General features: G+C 42.4%; 3 protein-coding genes and 1 long non-coding RNA gene across 4 annotated transcripts; all 4 read left to right on the top strand.

Annotated features, from left to right (window-relative positions):
- Window positions 1-2: 2 nt before the first annotated feature.
- Window positions 3-1,666, top strand: LOC139629305 (tripartite motif-containing protein 16-like; the record flags this gene model as incomplete). The annotated part of the gene is made up of 2 exons (XM_071491848.1): window positions 3-8; window positions 134-1,666. Coding segments are annotated over exons 1-2 (1,539 nt in total), but the record flags the coding sequence as incomplete, so codon positions are not given.
- A 2,177-nt stretch (window positions 1,667-3,843) lies between these two features.
- Window positions 3,844-6,068, top strand: LOC139629130 (tripartite motif-containing protein 16-like). Its single transcript, XM_071491547.1, has one exon. The coding sequence runs from the start codon at window positions 4,260-4,262 to the stop codon at window positions 5,931-5,933; it is 1,674 nt and encodes a 557-aa protein (XP_071347648.1). The 5' UTR covers window positions 3,844-4,259; the 3' UTR covers window positions 5,934-6,068.
- Window positions 6,069-6,190: 122 nt separating this feature from the next.
- Window positions 6,191-11,849, top strand: LOC139629131 (tripartite motif-containing protein 16-like). Its single transcript, XM_071491548.1, has one exon. The coding sequence runs from the start codon at window positions 8,053-8,055 to the stop codon at window positions 9,721-9,723; it is 1,671 nt and encodes a 556-aa protein (XP_071347649.1). The 5' UTR covers window positions 6,191-8,052; the 3' UTR covers window positions 9,724-11,849.
- A 1,590-nt stretch (window positions 11,850-13,439) lies between these two features.
- On the top strand, window positions 13,440-15,600 carry LOC139629815 (uncharacterized). The gene is made up of 3 exons (XR_011693050.1): window positions 13,440-13,579; window positions 14,622-14,684; window positions 14,800-15,600. It is a non-coding gene; the product is annotated as an uncharacterized lncRNA (long non-coding RNA).
- The last annotated feature ends 1,619 nt before the right edge of the window (window positions 15,601-17,219 follow it).

The raw sequence follows: 17,219 nt of genomic DNA, 5'->3' as shown, positions 1-17,219 counted from the left end.
CTATGATGGTTCCATGAGACAACACAGGCTGTCATTAGAGGAATGTAATGTCATATTATTTGGCCTTTAACATATTTTCACTTTCTTAGTGTCATTTGCTGCTCATTAGGAGAAAACTGTGCCCTAATCTGAGGTCATCGGGTCACACCTGAGCACTCCTTCACCTGTCCGCTGTTCTATCTGTCTGGATCTACTGAAGGATCCGGTGACTATTCCCTGTGGACACAGCTACTGCATGAACTGTATTAAAAGCTTCTGGGATGAAGAGGATGAGAAGAAAATCCACAGCTGCCCTCAGTGTAGGCAGACCTTCATACCGAGGCCTGTCCTGGTGAAAAACACCATGTTAGCAGATTTACTGGAGGAGCTGAAGAAGACTGGACTCCAAGCTGCTCCTGCTGATCACTGCTATGCTGGACCTGAAGATGTGGCCTGTGATGTCTGCACTGGGAGAAAACTGAAAGCTGTCAAATCCTGTTTGGTTTGTTTGGTCTCTTACTGTGAGAAACACCTTCAGCCTCATTATGAAGCAGCTCCATTAAAGAAGCACAAGCTGGTGGAGCCCTCCAACAAGCTCCAGGAGAACATCTGCTCTCGTCATGATGAGGTGATGAAGATGTTCTGCCGCACTGATCAGCAGTGTATCTGTTATCTCTGCTCCATGGATGAACATAAAGGCCACGACACAGTCTCAGCTGCAGTGGAAAGGACTGAGAGGCAGAGAGAGCTCCAGCTGAGTCGACAAAACATCCAGCAGAGAATCCAGGACAGAGAGAAAGATGTGAAGCTGCTTCAACAGGAGGTGGAGGCTATCAATGGCTCTGCTGATAAAGCAGTGGAGCACAGTGAGAAGATCTTCACTCAGCTGATCCGTCTCATGGAGAAAAGAAGCTCTGATGTGAAGCAGCAGATCAGATCCCAGCAGGAAACTGAAGTGAGTCGAGTCGAAGAGCTTCAGGAGAAGCTGGAGCAGGAGATCACTGAGCTGAAGAGGAAAGACGCTGAGCTGAAGCAGCTCTCACACACAGAGGATCACAACCAGTTTCTACACAACTACCCCTCACTGTCACCACTCAGTCAATCTACAGACTCATCCAGCATCAATATCCGTCCTCTGAGGGACTTTGAGGATGTGACTGCAGAGCCCAAGACCAGAGCTGGGTTCTTAAAATATTCACAGGAAATCACACTGGATCCAAACACAGCAAACACATATCTGTTATTATCTGAGGGAAACAGAAAAGTAACACGGAGTAAACCACAGTCTTATTCTAGTCATCCAGACAGATTCACTTCACGTTATCAGGTCCTGAGTAGAGAGAGTCTGACTGAACGTTGTTACTGGGAGGTGGAGTGGAGAGGAAGAGGAGGAGTTTATGTAGCAGTCGCATACAAGAATATGAGCAGAGCAGGGAGGGGGAATGAATGTGGATTTGGATACAATGACAAATCTTGGGCATTACATTGTAATAAAGACAGTTATGTATTTTGGTTCATCAATATCATCACTCCAGTCTCAGGTCCTCAGTCCTCCAGAGTAGGAGTGTACCTGGATCACAGAGCAGGTATTCTGTCCTTCTACAGTGTCTCTGAAACCATGACTCTCCTCCACAGAGTCAAGACCACATTCACTCAGCCTCTACATGCTGGACTTTGGCTTTATGGGCTTAATCACAGGCTTTATGGGCTTTATGGAGGCACAGCTGAGTTGTGTAAACTCAAGTAGACAAAGGTCATTTAAGGTGCAGTTGGTTCAAATCTGTATTTTAGTTCATCACTTTATTTTGTCTCCATGTTTGTTGCTAAAAGCTCATTGCTGTTGTGTTTCTGCACTGCACACAGATCACCTGTCAATCAAACATTATGGGTGGTACTTTGACCTCTTCTCATTTCTGGTTGTGTTGATGTTTGAGTTTGTTCAGGTGGAGCTGCAGCCATGGAGGATATCACTGCTCATCATCATGTTTGTTTGACCTAAACTCACATTTGTCCACATGAAAACACAAACTTGTCTGAACTCTAAATGTTTGTTGGATATTTGTGTTGATGTATTTGTGTGTTGTTGTTTCTCTTCCACTGCATGAGCCTTAACAGAGAAATCAGCAGACCTTCCTTTATCACTGATGTTTTGTTCTCACTGTGTAAAGACACAAATCTATAATTACATTTACATTGATGTGTTTGTCAGAACAAATGTTGTTGTTGTTCAAATCAACTTACAAATAAGGTCTATGAGGTTTTATCAAAGTGTCTTTATCATGATAATAATCAATGAGGAGACGATTGATTCTTTTCTTTTCCGTCTCTGAGATTCAGGTGAAACAAGCTGATTGTGTGGATGAAATGAATCTGTTCATGAAATCACTGAACAAGAGTCACTGAACAGATTTTACTGATCCAATGTGGGAACAAACTGAAGCTTCACATCATCAATAAAGTTGATTTTCCTCAATAATCAATCAAATGTTTTCTTGTGTCTTCATTCCAGGATCTGATTCAAAGCTGATGGAGAAAATATGAGCGTATATCTGAGGCAGTTTTCCTCCTCACTGCTGACAGGTCCTGAGCAGAAAGAGTCTGACTGATGTAGTCACTGGGAGGTGGAGAGGGATGGTGGATGTACAATAACACAACAGGATTTTCGTAGAACAGGAATTTTAAATAAATGTGCATTTGGATACAAAGACAAGTCCAAGCAACTCTGGACCAGGTAGCAACACAACAGCAACATGGACTGTACAGAGTAATTAATGTTGTTCCATATCCTCTGCCATGTGTACATTTGTTCACATGAAATCATCAAACCTGTGATGTTGTATCAGTTTGATCATTTTCCTCCTGCACAGTGTTTAGATGCTGGTTTTGTAGCTGTGAGTGTGAACTTTGTAACTGACTGTGAGAGTGGAAATAAACACAGAGGTGGAAACACTGAGTGTGAGAGTCTTACTGCTGTTTAGTGGCTGTTTGACAAAAGTATGTCAGATAATGCTACTGCACCCTTCAAGCTTTAAATTGTTTTTGTCTGATTGATTTTCATTCTGAATAATAAACACTAAAGATGATGATTTTAGGCTGAGAAGATTTATGATAAATCACCTGATGTCATACATCCTGGTTAGTGCTGTGAAGCTGCTGCAAGTCAGTAGGAATTCATCTTTTCCATTAAATAAAATGCAGAAATTGTTGCTTTTCTTTTATTCATTAGAAAATGTTCCCAGGTAACTGATCAACTTTATGTAGTTCTTGTTTGGTTATTGAGACTATACTCTGGTCTTATTATAAAGCCAGTAATCAACTACATGTGACATTTTGTAATATCGTAGTTTATTCTTCACTAACATCAGATTGTTGTTAAGTTGGGGGTTCACTCCAGTGTGTTTGTATTATTTCAAACAGCTGTTTCACTCTTGGTGCTTTTGTATTAATAATTGTTTTGACATCAAACTGTAAAACTTGAGTTTTGCTGAGATGATGACAACATAATATCTACAGTGTGATGTCTGAGGGATCATTTGGAAAACAACTCAAAGGATATTATTGATCACATGTGTAAAACTCCAAAACTAAACAACAGAGTCAAATTCAAGTACTGTGGGATTCACAGTGCAAAAAGTCTTTCGTTTGTTTCTTTAAATGCATCAAATATTAAAATATTTTTATTTTGCTCAAAATTACATTCTAAATTTAACCTGTTTGATTCAAAAATATTTCAAGAACTTTATCGAACTATTCAAAAATATTGAAAAGAAAACAGAGATTTATTTCTCTTTATTTTTCATGTACTGCAGCCTCATTACTTTCATTTATGAAACCAACAGTAAAACATATTTTGAGACAATAGAAGAACAAACTCAGACAGCTGGGAATCATCTCTTAACCCAAAGATCCAAAGAAGAGTTTCTCATCTAAAAGTTATGCTGATCATTTTTTTTAAAGACAAATGAGCTCGATAGTAAACAAAAGAGAAAAGGGTTAAACACACATTATCAAACTGCTTCTCCTCCTGGACTGAGTCACAGCCTGATAACCCTCCCTCTTCTTCCTGCTCTCTAACACAGCCAGCTCCACTGTTCATGTGTTTCCTTGTTCCCTCCCCTTCAGATCTACAGTCTGAAGATGGGTGGAACCAACATGTGGTGAAGTGAGAGAGCTGACAGGCCCCGTTCACTGCAGAGACACATGTTGTGTAGATCACAGCTCAAACTAGATTCACTTCTGAGGAAGTGAAACTCAAACAGTCGTTGACACTGAGAGGTGAAATGGCGCAGAAAGGAGTTCAGCTGGACCGGGAAACCTTCTCTTGTTCCATCTGTCTGGATCTACTGAAGGATCCGGTGACTCTTCCCTGTGGACACAGCTACTGCATGAACTGTATTAAAAGCTTCTGGGATGAACAGGATGAGAAGAAAATCCACAGCTGCCCTCAGTGTAGGCAGACCTTCACACCGAGGCCTGTCCTGGTGAAAAACACCATGTTAGCAGTTTTAGTGGAGGAGCTGAAGAAGACTGGACTCCAAGCTGCTCCTGCTGATCACTGCTATGCTGGACCTGAAGATGTGGCCTGTGATTTTTGTACAGGGAGAAAACTGAAAGCTGTCAAATCCTGTTTGACGTGTCCGGCCTCTTACTGTGAGAAACACCTTCAACCTCATTATGAAGCAGCTCCATTAAAGAAACACAAGCTGGTGGAGCCCTCCAAGAATCTCCAGGAGAACATCTGCTCTCGTCATGATGAGGTGATGAAGATGTTCTGCCGCACTGATCAGCAGTGTATCTGTTATCTCTGCTCTGTGGATGAACATAAAGGCCACGACACAGTCTCAGCTGCAGCAGAAAGGACTGAGAGGCAGAGAGAGCTCCAGCTGAGTCGACAAAACATCCAGCAGAGAATCCAGGACAGAGAGAAAGATGTGAAGCTGCTTCAACAGGAGGTGGAGGCTATCAATGGCTCTGCTGATAAAGCAGTGGAGCACAGTGAGAAGATCTTCACTCAGCTGATCCGTCTCATGGAGAAAAGAAGCTCTGATGTGAAGCAGCAGATCAGATCCCAGCAGGAAACTGAAGTGAGTCGAGTCAAAGAGCTTCAGGAGAAGCTGGAGCAGGAGATCACTGAGCTGAAGAGGAAAGACGCTGAGCTGAAGCAGCTCTCACACACAGAGGATCACACCCAGTTTCTATACAACTACCCCTCACTGTCACCACTCAGTCAATCTACAGACTCATCCAGCATCAATATCCGTCCTCTGAGGGACTTTGAGGATGTGACAGCAGCTGTGTCAGAGCTCAGAGATAAACTACAGGACATTCTGAGAGAGACGTGGACAAACATCTCACTGACAGTGACTGAAGTGGATGTTTTACTGTCACAACCAGAGCCCAAGACCAGAGCTGGATTCTTAAAATATTCAAAGGAAATCACACTGGATCCAAACACAGCACGCACACATCTGTTATTATCTGAGGGAAACAGAAAAGCAACAGCAATGAGTCAACAACAGTCTTATTCTAGTCATCCAGACAGATTCACTGACTGGTCTCAGGTCCTGAGTAGAGAGAGTCTGACTGGACGTTGTTACTGGGAGGTGGAGTGGAGAGGAAGAGTTCGTGTCGCTGTCACATACAAGAATATCAGCAGAGCAGGAAGCAGGAAGGAATGTGTATTTGGCCGCAATGAAAAATCTTGGGCGTTATATTGTGACCAAAACAGTTGTGAATTTTGGTTCAACAATATCAAAACTCCAGTTTCACATCCTCACTCCTCCAGAGTAGGAGTGTACCTGGATCACAGAGCAGGTATTCTGTCCTTCTACAGTGTCTCTGAAACCATGACTCTCCTCCACAGAGTCCAGACCACATTCACTCAGCCTCTACATGCTGGACTTCGGCTTTACTCTTTTAATGGAGGCACAGCTGAGTTGTGTAAACTCAAATAGACAAAGGTCATTTAAGGAGCAGTTGGTTCAAATCTGTATTTTAGTTCATCACTTTATTTTGTCTCCATGTTTGTTGCTAAAAGCTCATTGCTGTTGTGTTTCTGCACTGCACACAGATCACCTGTCAATCAAACATTATGGGTGGTACCTTGACCTCTTCTCATTTCTGGTTGTGTTGATGTTTGAGTTTGTTCAGGTGGAGCTGGAGCCATGGAGGATATCACTGCTCATCATCATGTTTGTTTGACCTCAACTCACATTTGTCCACATGAAAACACAAACTTGTCTGAACTCTAAATGTTTGTTGGATATTTGTGTTGATGTATTTGTGTGTTGTTGTTTCTCTTCCACTGCATGGGCCTTAACAGAGAAATCAGCAGACCTTCCTTTATCACTGATGTTTTGTTCTCACTGTGTAAAGACACAAATCTATAATTACATTTACATTAATGTGTTTGTCAGAGGTTTTATCAAAGTGTCTTTATCATGATAATCATCAATGAGGAGACGATTGATTCTTTTCTTTTCCATATCTGAGATTCAGGTGAAACAAACTGATTGTGTGGATGAAGTCAATCTGTTCATGAAATCACTGAACAAGAGTCATTGAACAGACTTTACTGATTCAATGTGTGAACAAACTGAAGCTTCAAGTCATCAATAAAGTTGATTTTCCTCAATAATCAATCAAATGTTTTCTTGTGTCTTCATTCCAGGATCTGATTCAAAGCTGATGGAGAAAATATGAGTGTATATCTGAGGCGGTTTCCTCCTAATTGCTGACAGGTCCTGAGTAGAGACAGTCTGACTGATGTAGTCACTGGGAGGTGGAGAGGGATGGTGGATGTACAATAACAGGATTTTCGTAGAACAGGAATTTTAAATAAATGTGCATTTGGTTACAAAGACAAGTCCAAGCAACTCTGGACCAGGTAGCAACACAACAGCAACATGGACTGTACAGAGTAATTAATGTTGTTCCATATCCTCTGCCATGTGTACATTTGTTCACATGAAATCATCAAACCTGTGATGTTGTATCAGTTTGATCATTTTCCTCCTGCACAGTGTTTAGATGCTGGTTTTGTAGCTGTGAGTGTGAACTTTGTAACTGACTGTGAGAGTGGAAATAAACACAGAGGTGGAAACACTGAGTGTGAGAGTCTTACTGCTGTTTAGTGGCTGTTTGACAAAAGTATGTCAGATAATGCTACTGCACCCTTCAAGCTTTAAATTGTTTTTGTCTGATTGATTTTCATTCTGAATAATAAACACTAAAGATGATGATTTTAGGCTGAGAAGATTTATGATAAATCACCTGATGTCATACATCCTGGTTAGTGCTGTGAAGCTGCTGCAAGTCAGTAGGAATTCATCTTTTCCATTAAATAAAATGCAGAAATTGTTGCTTTTCTTTTATTCATTAGAAAATGTTCCCAGGTAACTGATCAACTTTATGTAGTTCTTGTTTGGTTATTGAGACTATACTCTGGTCTTATTATAAAGCCAGTAATCAACTACATGTGACATTTTGTAATATCGTAGTTTATTCTTCACTAACATCAGATTGTTGTTAAGTTGGGGGTTCACTCCAGTGTGTTTGTATTATTTCAAACAGCTGTTTCACTCTTGGTGCTTTTGTATTAATAATTGTTTTGACATCAAACTGTAAAACTTGAGTTTTGCTGAGATGATGACAACATAATATCTACAGTGTGATGTCTGAGGGATCATTTGGAAAACAACTGAAAGGATATTATTTCTCATCTAAAATTTGTGCTGATCATTTTTTTTTAAAAGACAAATGAGCTCGATACTAAACAAAAAAGCAAAGGGTTAAACACACAGTATCAAACTGCTCCTCCTCCTGGACTGAGTCACAGCCTGATAACCCTCCCTCTTCTTCCTGCTCTCTAACACAGCCAACTCCACTGTTCATGTGTCTCCTTGTTCCCTCCCCCTCAGATCTACAGTCTGAAGATGGGTGGAACCAACATGTGGTGAAGTGAGAGAGCTGACAGGCCCCGTTCACTGCAGAGACACATGTTGTGTAGATCACAGCTCAAACTAGTTTCTGTTCTGAGAAAGTGAAATTCAGTCGTTGACACTGAGAGGTGAAATGGCGCAGAAAGGAGTTCAGCTGGACCGGGAAACCTTCTCTTGTTCCATCTGTCTGGATCTACTGAAGGATCCGGTGACTATTCCCTGTGGACACAGCTACTGCATGAACTGTATTAAAAGCTTCTGGGATGAAGAGGATGAGAAGAAAATCCACAGCTGCCCTCAGTGTAGGCAGACCTTCACACCGAGGCCTGTCCTGGTGAAAAGCACCATGTTAGCAGTTTTAGTGGAGGAGCTGAAGAAGACTGGACTCCAAGCTGCTCCTGCTGATCACTGCTATGCTGGACCTGAAGATGTGGCCTGTGATGTCTGCACTGGGAGAAAACTGAAAGCTGTCAAATCCTGTTTGATGTGTTTGGCCTCTTACTGTGAGAAACACCTTCAGCCTCATTATGAAGCTGCTCTGTTAAAGAAACACAAGTTGGTGGAGCCCTCCAAGAAGCTCCAGGAGAACATCTGCTCTCGTCATGATGAGGTGATGAAGATGTTCTGCCGCACTGATCAGCAGTGTATCTGTTATCTCTGCTCTGTGGATGAACATAAAGGCCACGACACAGTCTCAGCTGCAGCAGAAAGGACTGAGAGGCAGAGAGAGCTCCAGCTGAGTCGACAAAACATCCAGCAGAGAATCCAGGACAGAGAGAAAGATGTGAAGCTGCTTCAACAGGAGGTGGAGGCTATCAATGGCTCTGCTGATAAAGCAGTGGAGCACAGTGAGAAGATCTTCACTCAGCTGATCCGTCTCATGGAGAAAAGAAGCTCTGATGTGAAGCAGCAGATCAGATCCCAGCAGGAAACTGAAGTGAGTGGAGTCAAAGAGCTTCAGGAGAAGCTGGAGCAGGAGATCACTGAGCTGAAGAGGAAAGACGCTGAGCTGAAGCAGCTCTCACACACAGAGGATCACACCCAGTTTCTATACAACTACCCCTCACTGTCACCACTCAGTCAATCTACAGACTCATCCAGCATCAATATCCGTCCTCTGAGGGACTTTGAGGATGTGACAGCAGCTGTGTCAGAGCTCAGAGATAAACTACAGGACATTCTGAGAGAGACACGGACAAACATCTCACTGACAGTGACTCAAGTGGATGTTTTACTGCCACAACCAGAGCCCAAGACCAGAGCTGACTTCTTAAGATATTCACAGGAAATCACACTGGATCCAAACACAGCACACACATGGCTGTTATTATCTGAGGGAAACAGAAAAGTAAAATTTATGAGTCAACAACAGTCTTATTCTAGTCATCCAGACAGATTCACTTCATGTATTCAGGTCCTGAGTAGAGAGAGTCTGACTGGACGTTGTTACTGGGAGGTGGAGAGGAGAGGAAGAGGAGTTTCTGTAGCAGTTGCATACAAGAATATCAGCAGAGCAGGGAATGAATGTGGATTTGGACACAGTGACAAATCTTGGGCATTAGATTGTTTCTTAAACAGTTTTACATTTTGTTTCAACAAAATCAACACTCCAGTCTCAGGTCCTCAGTCCTCCAGAGTAGGAGTGTACCTGGATCACAGAGCAGGTATTCTGTCCTTCTACAGTGTCTCTGAAACCATGACTCTCCTCCACAGAGTCAAGACCACATTCACTCAGCCTCTACATGCTGGACTTTGGCTTTATGTGTATTATGGAGACACAGCTGAGTTGTGTAAACTCAAATAGTCAAAGGTCATTTAAGGAGCAGTTGGTTCAAATCTGTATTTTAGTTCATCACTTTATTTTGTCTCCATGTTTGTTGCTAAAAGCTCATTGCTGTTGTGTTTCTGCACTGCACACAGATCACCTGTCAATCAAACATTATGGGTGGTACCTTGACCTCTTCTCATTTCTGGTTGTGTGGATGTTTGAGTTTGTTCAGGTGGAGCTGGAGCCATGGAGGATATCACTGCTCATCATCATGTTTGTTTGACCTAAACTCACATTTGTCCACATGAAAACACAAACTTGTCTGTGCTCTAAATGTTTGTTGGATATTTGTCGTTGATGTATTTGTGTGTTGTTGTTTCTCTTCCACTGCATGGGCCTTAACAGAGAAATCAGCAGACCTTCCTTTATCACTGATGTTTTGTTCTCACTGTGTAAAGACACATTTACACTGATGTGTTTGTCAGAACAAATGTTGTTGTTGTTCAAATCAACTTACAGATAAGGTCTTGGGTCTTAAGGTCTTACAAATCAGCTCCAGTCTCGTCACCATAACATGAATATATTTCTGTAGATTTGATTTCAACTGTCTCAATGTCGCTCAATCAGAAGTGTAGAAGTCACGTTCCCACCTGGAGACTGATGCGAATAATATTTGTAGACTGGAAACTCTTGTCTTCCATCTTTCCCATGTGACCTGAATGCGGCATCAGTGTTACAGGGTGTGACTCCTCTTCCTGCAGTGAACATCACAGCAGGTGAACAACTGAAATCTGAAAACTGATGCACAACACAAGAGGGCGCCTTCATCCTGCTGAGCAGGGATGTAGTGGAGGTTAAAGCTCCTCAGCTCAGTTTGGCTCAAGTTTCTATTGAAGATGAATATTTTAGGCTGAGAAGATTTATAATTAAATGCCTGATATTATACATCATGGTTAGTGCTGTGAAACTGATGGAAGTCATTATAATTCATCTTTTAAGAAACTTTGAAGACACAAATGCTTCTGTATTCAAACACAACACATAAGTCACCATGACACCACTACCATGTGTCTGTAGGTCAAGTCATGTGTAAGTGATTTATTTGTTTCGTCTTCAATGTGACAAAACTCATGGACAAATGAGCTCAACTCTTTTAACACAACCTTAAACCTTCAGAAGAACCAGATCCTCATTTAAAGGCTCTGTGTCAGGCCTCTGGCTCTGCTGTACCCTCTGGGATCGTCTTGCCCTTGGTTGCTGTGTGTTTTGTCTCCCTTCAGGTTCTGGTAGGTGGAGCTGGTATCAGTGCACCTGGCCAGTCTACCCAGAATGCATTTCAAATCATCCATCCTCATTGTTTCTCTCACTCCATCACTGAAACCACCTGGTTTCTTTGGTTTGGTTGCACTTTTTATTTTGCACCATACAACGCCACCCTTTCATACATCTACTTACTAACACTACTGACCCACTGACTGCACATTTCTGTGTAAACCTGTTGTGAGGACATCGAAACAGTGGAGCAGTGAAGCCATAGAGGATCTGCGGGCATGTTTGGACTGCACTGACTGGGAGGTGTTCAGGACTGCTTCCAACAGTCTGGATGAGTTCACAGAGGCTGTGACGTCATACATCAGCTTCTGTGAGGACTGCTGTATCCCATCACGTAACAGGGTGAGTTATAACAATGACAAACCCTGGTTCACAGCTAAGCTCAGTCAGCTCAGGAGGCAAAAGGAGGAAGCTTTCAGGAGCAGGGACAGGGACAGGTTTAAAGAGTCCAAGTACAGGTTTAGAAAGGCGGTGAGAGAAGCTAAACGACTGTACTCTGAGAAACTTCAGCTCCAGTTCTCAGCCAACGACTCTGCTTCTGTCTGGAAAGGGCTCAGACAGATCACTAACTACGAACCTAAACCCCCCCACTCCATTAATGACTTCCGTCTGGCCAACGATCTGAATGAGTTCTACTGCCGCTTTGAAAGACAGTTGGACAAGCCTGACACTAACCTCCACATCAGAGCCACATCAGAACCCCCCTCCTCCTCCCCTACCAAAGGAATCTATCTCTCTATCCTGGAGAGAGATGTCAACAGGCTTTTTAAGAAGCAGAACCCCCGCAAAGCAGCCGGTCCTGACTCTGTCTCTCCATCATCCCTGAAGCACTGTGCTGATCAGCTGTCTCCAGTGTTCACGGACATCTTCAATACCTCACTGGAGACCTGCCACATGGCAGCCTGGAAAGCATGTGTCTGACTCCCAGACCATCAGCACTGGATCCCCGCAAGGCTGCGTTCTTTCTCCTCTGCTCTTCTCCCTGTACACCAACACCTGCACCTCCAGCCATCAGTCTGTCAAGCTCCTGAAGTTGGCAGACGACACCACTCTCATTGGACTCATCTCTGATGGCGATGAGTCTGCCTACAGATGGGAGACTGAGCGTCTGGTGACCTGGTGCAGGCAGAACAACCTAGAGCTAAACGCTCTGAAGACAGTGGAAATGATAATGGACTTCAGGAAGAGCCCAGCCCCACCCACCCCCATCTCCCTGTGCGACTCCCTCGTGGCTACCGTGGAGCATTTCCGCTTCTTGGGAACCACCATCACACAGGATCTCAAATGGGAGCTGAACATCAGCTCCCTCATCAAAAAAGCTCAGCAGAGGATGTATTTCCTGAGGCAGTTGAAGAAGTTCAACCTGCCAAGGACTATGATGGTGAACTTCTACACCTCCATCACTGAGTCCATCCTCACCTCCTCCATCACCATCTGGTACGCTGCTGCCACGGAGAGGGACAATAACAGACTGCAGCATATCATCCACTCTGCTGAGAAGGTGATTGGCTGCAATCTACCATCCCTCCAGGACCTGTACGCCTCAAGGACTCTGAGGCGTGCAGGGAGGATTGTAGCTGACTCCTCCCACCCTGGACACAAACTTTTTGTGACACTCACCTCTGGCAGAAGGCTGCGGTCCTTCAGGACCAAAACCTCTCACCACAAAAATAGTTTCTTCCCATCTGCTATCAGCCTTATCAATGAGGCTAGAGAGCCCCACTGTTGCTGATCCCCCTGATCCTCAATTGCACCAATCACCAGAAGAAATTCCTTGTATGTGAAAACATACTTGGCAATAAAACTGATTCTGATTCTGATTCTGATTCTGATATATTTACTTACTGTAAGTTTAGAATTGATTTAATTCTGCAGCATACTCAGTATTACATATTTTTTTCTTTTAATTTATTGTACATCTGGATTGAACATGTGTCAGAATATGTAGTAGGATTTCATTCATTAAAATGGGATTATTTTTTCAGGTGAGCCCTCCAACCTCAACCACCACATAGATCATTTGTCCCGACCCTTGTACGACCCATAAGAGTATCAGCAGCAGGCCGACCACAACTTTGTCTCCATTGTAACAATAACAAACACAGTTTAGACAGGGACTCTTGGCTGTAATGAGCTGCTCGCACAGACGACCGGTCATTTTTTACAGGGGGACAGTCTCAGTGTCTCTTTTATGGCCTTTTGGATTCAGAGCGTCCACACACTCTCTGAGCTTTGACTCCACTGAAGTGTGAACGACTCTACAGCAGCAGGCAGTGTGTGGTGGTGCTAAATGACAGGAGGTACATCAGTGTCTCAGCCTTTGACATTTTGACCCCAGAAGAGCACAGTGACATGTGATGTCATGTGTTTTTACTTCATAATGTCTCCTGTGGGCAGTGGGGTCACATGACTGCTGACCTGAACAGCACAGGTGTCTCTGACGGGGCAGCTCACACAGGTGCCTTCAGTTTTCTTTGTTCTGTGTCCTGAGCTCGTTCTGTTTGTCCTTCAGCTGAGCTGCTTCCCTCCATCATCTCACCTTTGTTCCTGCCTGTGTCGAGTGAGTATCTTATTTCATTATATTTCATCATCTCATTTATTTTGCTGTTAAGAAGTACGTGTAATCTCCCTGGTTTGTTCTCACATGATTATATATCTAAAGTAAGAATGTGTTGATGCATTGATTTAGAATTGATTTATTCAAGATAATAGGATTGACTGCAAGCAAAACATTAAATACTTTCAAATGAAACCTGTTGGCTGCTTCTCCTGCTTTGCTCATATTCATTAAGTCAGGTCCAGTGTAATTCTAGAAAAAATTACATCTTCAAGTTTACGTGATCATTTTAATAAAGTCCCGTGTTTCTATCATGACTTTAGCATTTACTGTCTAATTTTAGTCTGTTATTTTTCTGCAGCAGATGCTTTGAAGATGAAACACTATGTTATAATCATGGGTTGTGTATTTAAAAGAACACAACTCTTTTTAAGAATCCACATTTTTCATTCCTGTGCTGCAGAAACCAAAGATTAAAAATGTGATGTCAACTCAGTTTGCTCTCAAACAATGAGTGGGACGCTGTGAGGACATCAAATGTTTGTGTAATCTCTTACACCAAGATCAGTGTTTCAGACCTTAAAACTTTATATCCAATGTAAAACCTGGATGAGACCTGTTAGGGCCACACGACACAGCTACTGTAGATTATGGCTCAAAGTAATTTCAGTTATATAACTTCAGTGGCCTGACTTAAGAACGCCAGCATTCAACTATTTGAGGATGACTTTTGCACTCAAGTCTTTACTGCCAGAGTGTTTTTATGCGACATTTATGCGACTCATTTAAGAAGATCATACACATTTCACTTTCCATTATCAACATAGTCAGGGGCGAGTTATGCAGGAAGCTCCCACTGGTTTCAGAGGAGGTGGCCGCACACAGCTTCAACTACAGATACTGTTAACAGGAATCCTGGAAAGATTTTTAAAAGTCTCCCTTTAAGTGAAAAGATGCTTCAAAAACATTTCATGGTGAAATGAAGAGCTGCTTGAAATGTCCCTGTGCGTCCTCTAATGGAAAGTAATTTGATGTGTTTTCACAGTGATGCCAGAACCCACCTCAAGCCTGTACCACACCTTAAGGTCCCCACAACCAGCAAGAAATGGTAAGTCAATAGCGTTACTCCACCCCACATCCACCCCTAGTTTTATATGGAGGACTTGTTGTATTAAACATTTTAAAACTGTTGTATCTCTACTTTCACTAAATTACCTCAACAGTTTATCAACTTCTCAGCTGCTCTGGAGGGAGTCCCATGGTGAAAAGCAGCTAATCGCAGCCCCCTCCCCTCCCTCCTGCAGGAAGTATGTGGGGATTAGGGAGAGGTCAGTTTGTTCTGGAAGATGCTGTGACCTGCCTGGCCTGCTGTACCCGACCTCTGCTCAGAGCTGCCGATAAATCCTGCATGTTCTGAGATGATCCCACAGCACAGAACTGCCTCATGAACAACATCCCTAACTGTTTCCTAACATTCGCTGCTAAACCTGACGGCACTAAGCGTATACTGCTGTCAGTTATGAGAAAACAATCCTGGTGATGTCATAAGGGTCATCTCTGATTGGGCTTGAAACACCACTGGCCGTGTAGTTATGCTACTGACTATTTTTGATTTTTATTCAGTAATCTTTGTGTTTTATTCTTATCGTTACATTCATCAGTTTATATGATGCAAGTTTAGTGCAGTAAACAGCCTGTAATAAATAATGACGCGTGACATGATGTGAGCACCGATATCAAACACAACATTTTGCCATTTTGTTTTGCTTTCTGCACATTTTTCAGTTACAACTGAATCATCCTGTTGAACGCACCTCTACACCTTTCATCATGTGGGGTTGAAGAGTCTGTCTTTGTCAGACAGCGAACAGAAAGATCTCTTGAAGTGAAGATCAGAGCCTGGAGTTCAAAAGCAGCTTGTGACGTGTCCTGGTGATGTCGAGTCATGACAGACAAACCACAGTCAACACCGTTATTTAAGCATTAATTATACTGCATTAAACCCCGCTGATGATTATTTTTGAGAGTATGGTTAAAATGTCTGCTGCATACTGTGCTGTTTATTCAGTATACCAGATCATAATGTAATAAATGTTTTGATGTCTAATTTCATTATCACAAGTAGAAGATATAGAATAATCTTAGATCCACATCTCAGATTTGAAAAATATAAAGATCTCAAAAACAGCAAAGACCAGCCTCAATTGCTTCAAATTAATCAGACACTACACGCTCACTCAGGTAGTAGAGTTATTTATGAACTGATTTTTCTCATATTGTATCACAGTATGGGCTCAGTCTGACCTCTCACATCCTTAAACAGGCAGTGAAAGTAATGAACAAAAAGCCTGTCCAATGGCATCACTGTCACATACTGAAATGATACAATCTAGTTAGTTTTGAGAGCTTTATTCATCTTTGATTTCTCAAATGAGTCCATAAATGTATCAGCCCTTTAGCCCCAGTCTCTTTCCCCATATTTTGAAAGGAAAGACAGTCATGGAGTAACTAGTGTTGGACAATCAGCTTTCTCCATAAAGAGCCGTCAACTGCGGAACACATGACCAACTGAATCAATTTTTAATGACATTCATTTGGTTCTTTGGACCCCTCGGATGGTGTTTCCCTTGAGAAACAGGCCTATTGGAAGAATTTGAATGAAAATCTGTTTTTTAACATCACATTTTTAGAGGGGGGAAGGAAAACTGTATTGACAGATTATTTGAGTAAAATACTTCCAAAAGGGCAGTGGTTCAAAAACCTTTTCCAACTCATGGCCCACTTGAAAATCTCAAAATGTTTGCCTACATCTGCCCCCTTAACAATACATTATTATTATTATAATTATTATTGTTATTATTTGGGAACCACTGTGTAACCACTACAGTAACATCTAACAGTTGTAATCAAGTCACTGAGTAGAGTGTTGATTTACACTGCAGTCAGACCTTCACTGCAGGGTCGCCACCTTCTCTATCTGCCACAATTAAGTGCCTTTAACAGTAGCCCTTAATAACCAGACCATAAGGAACTCTCCAGCTTTCTGGTATTTTTACTATTTCAGTGTTTGTGGTGCTTCTCTGCCCCTTCATAAGGGGTTAATAGTAATAACTGGTCAGCTCGTCAGGCCCTGCCCAGATTCAAAGACTTTGCTGCGTCATCATTTGTCGGTAAGTGGCTCTGTAATCACAGGGAGTTGAAGACAAGCATGACTGCAAGTAATTATCAAACTCTCTCTCTCTCTCTCTCTCTCTCTCTGCCTCCCTCCTTCACGAGTCCTTCAGAAGTTTCCACGAGGAGGTTTCTGGGGTCTTTAAAGGCGTTCCAGATCTATCTGATGAGGTTTTGAAAGTTATTGAGAGGATTACAGGAGTTACTGAGGTTAGAGCAGAGCTCTTGAGGAGGTTATAGGCAGTAATGTCACCAATATTGATATAGTCTAACCTGTCAGACCCACTGATCTATCATTACAAAAATATTACTATACTGAGGTGTTGCATGAGAGTAATATTACCCGGCCTCCCACAGGGGCTTCATGTGGCTCTTTTTGTTGATATTCAGTTTAAAACAAGAAAATAAAAACCACAAAAATCAAATCCAAATTGTAAACCAGTGAAATCATCCTGGTCTTGAATCAGAATTA

The sequence above is a fragment of the Trachinotus anak genome, unplaced genomic scaffold, assembly GCF_046630095.1.
Source record: "Trachinotus anak isolate AG129_WGS33_773 ecotype Australia unplaced genomic scaffold, CSIRO_AGI_Tana_v1 ptg000012l, whole genome shotgun sequence".
Classification (NCBI taxonomy): domain Eukaryota; kingdom Metazoa; phylum Chordata; class Actinopteri; order Carangiformes; family Carangidae; genus Trachinotus; species Trachinotus anak.
The sequence above is the reverse complement of the archived record's forward strand: the minus strand, read 5'-3'. Positions and strand labels throughout refer to the sequence as shown.

Excerpts from the sequence above, each read along its gene's own strand:
- LOC139629131 (XM_071491548.1), top strand. The coding sequence starts at position 8,053 with ATGGCGCAGAAAGGAGTTCAGCTGGACCGGGAAACCTTCTCTTGTTCC.
- LOC139629130 (XM_071491547.1), top strand. The coding sequence starts at position 4,260 with ATGGCGCAGAAAGGAGTTCAGCTGGACCGGGAAACCTTCTCTTGTTCC.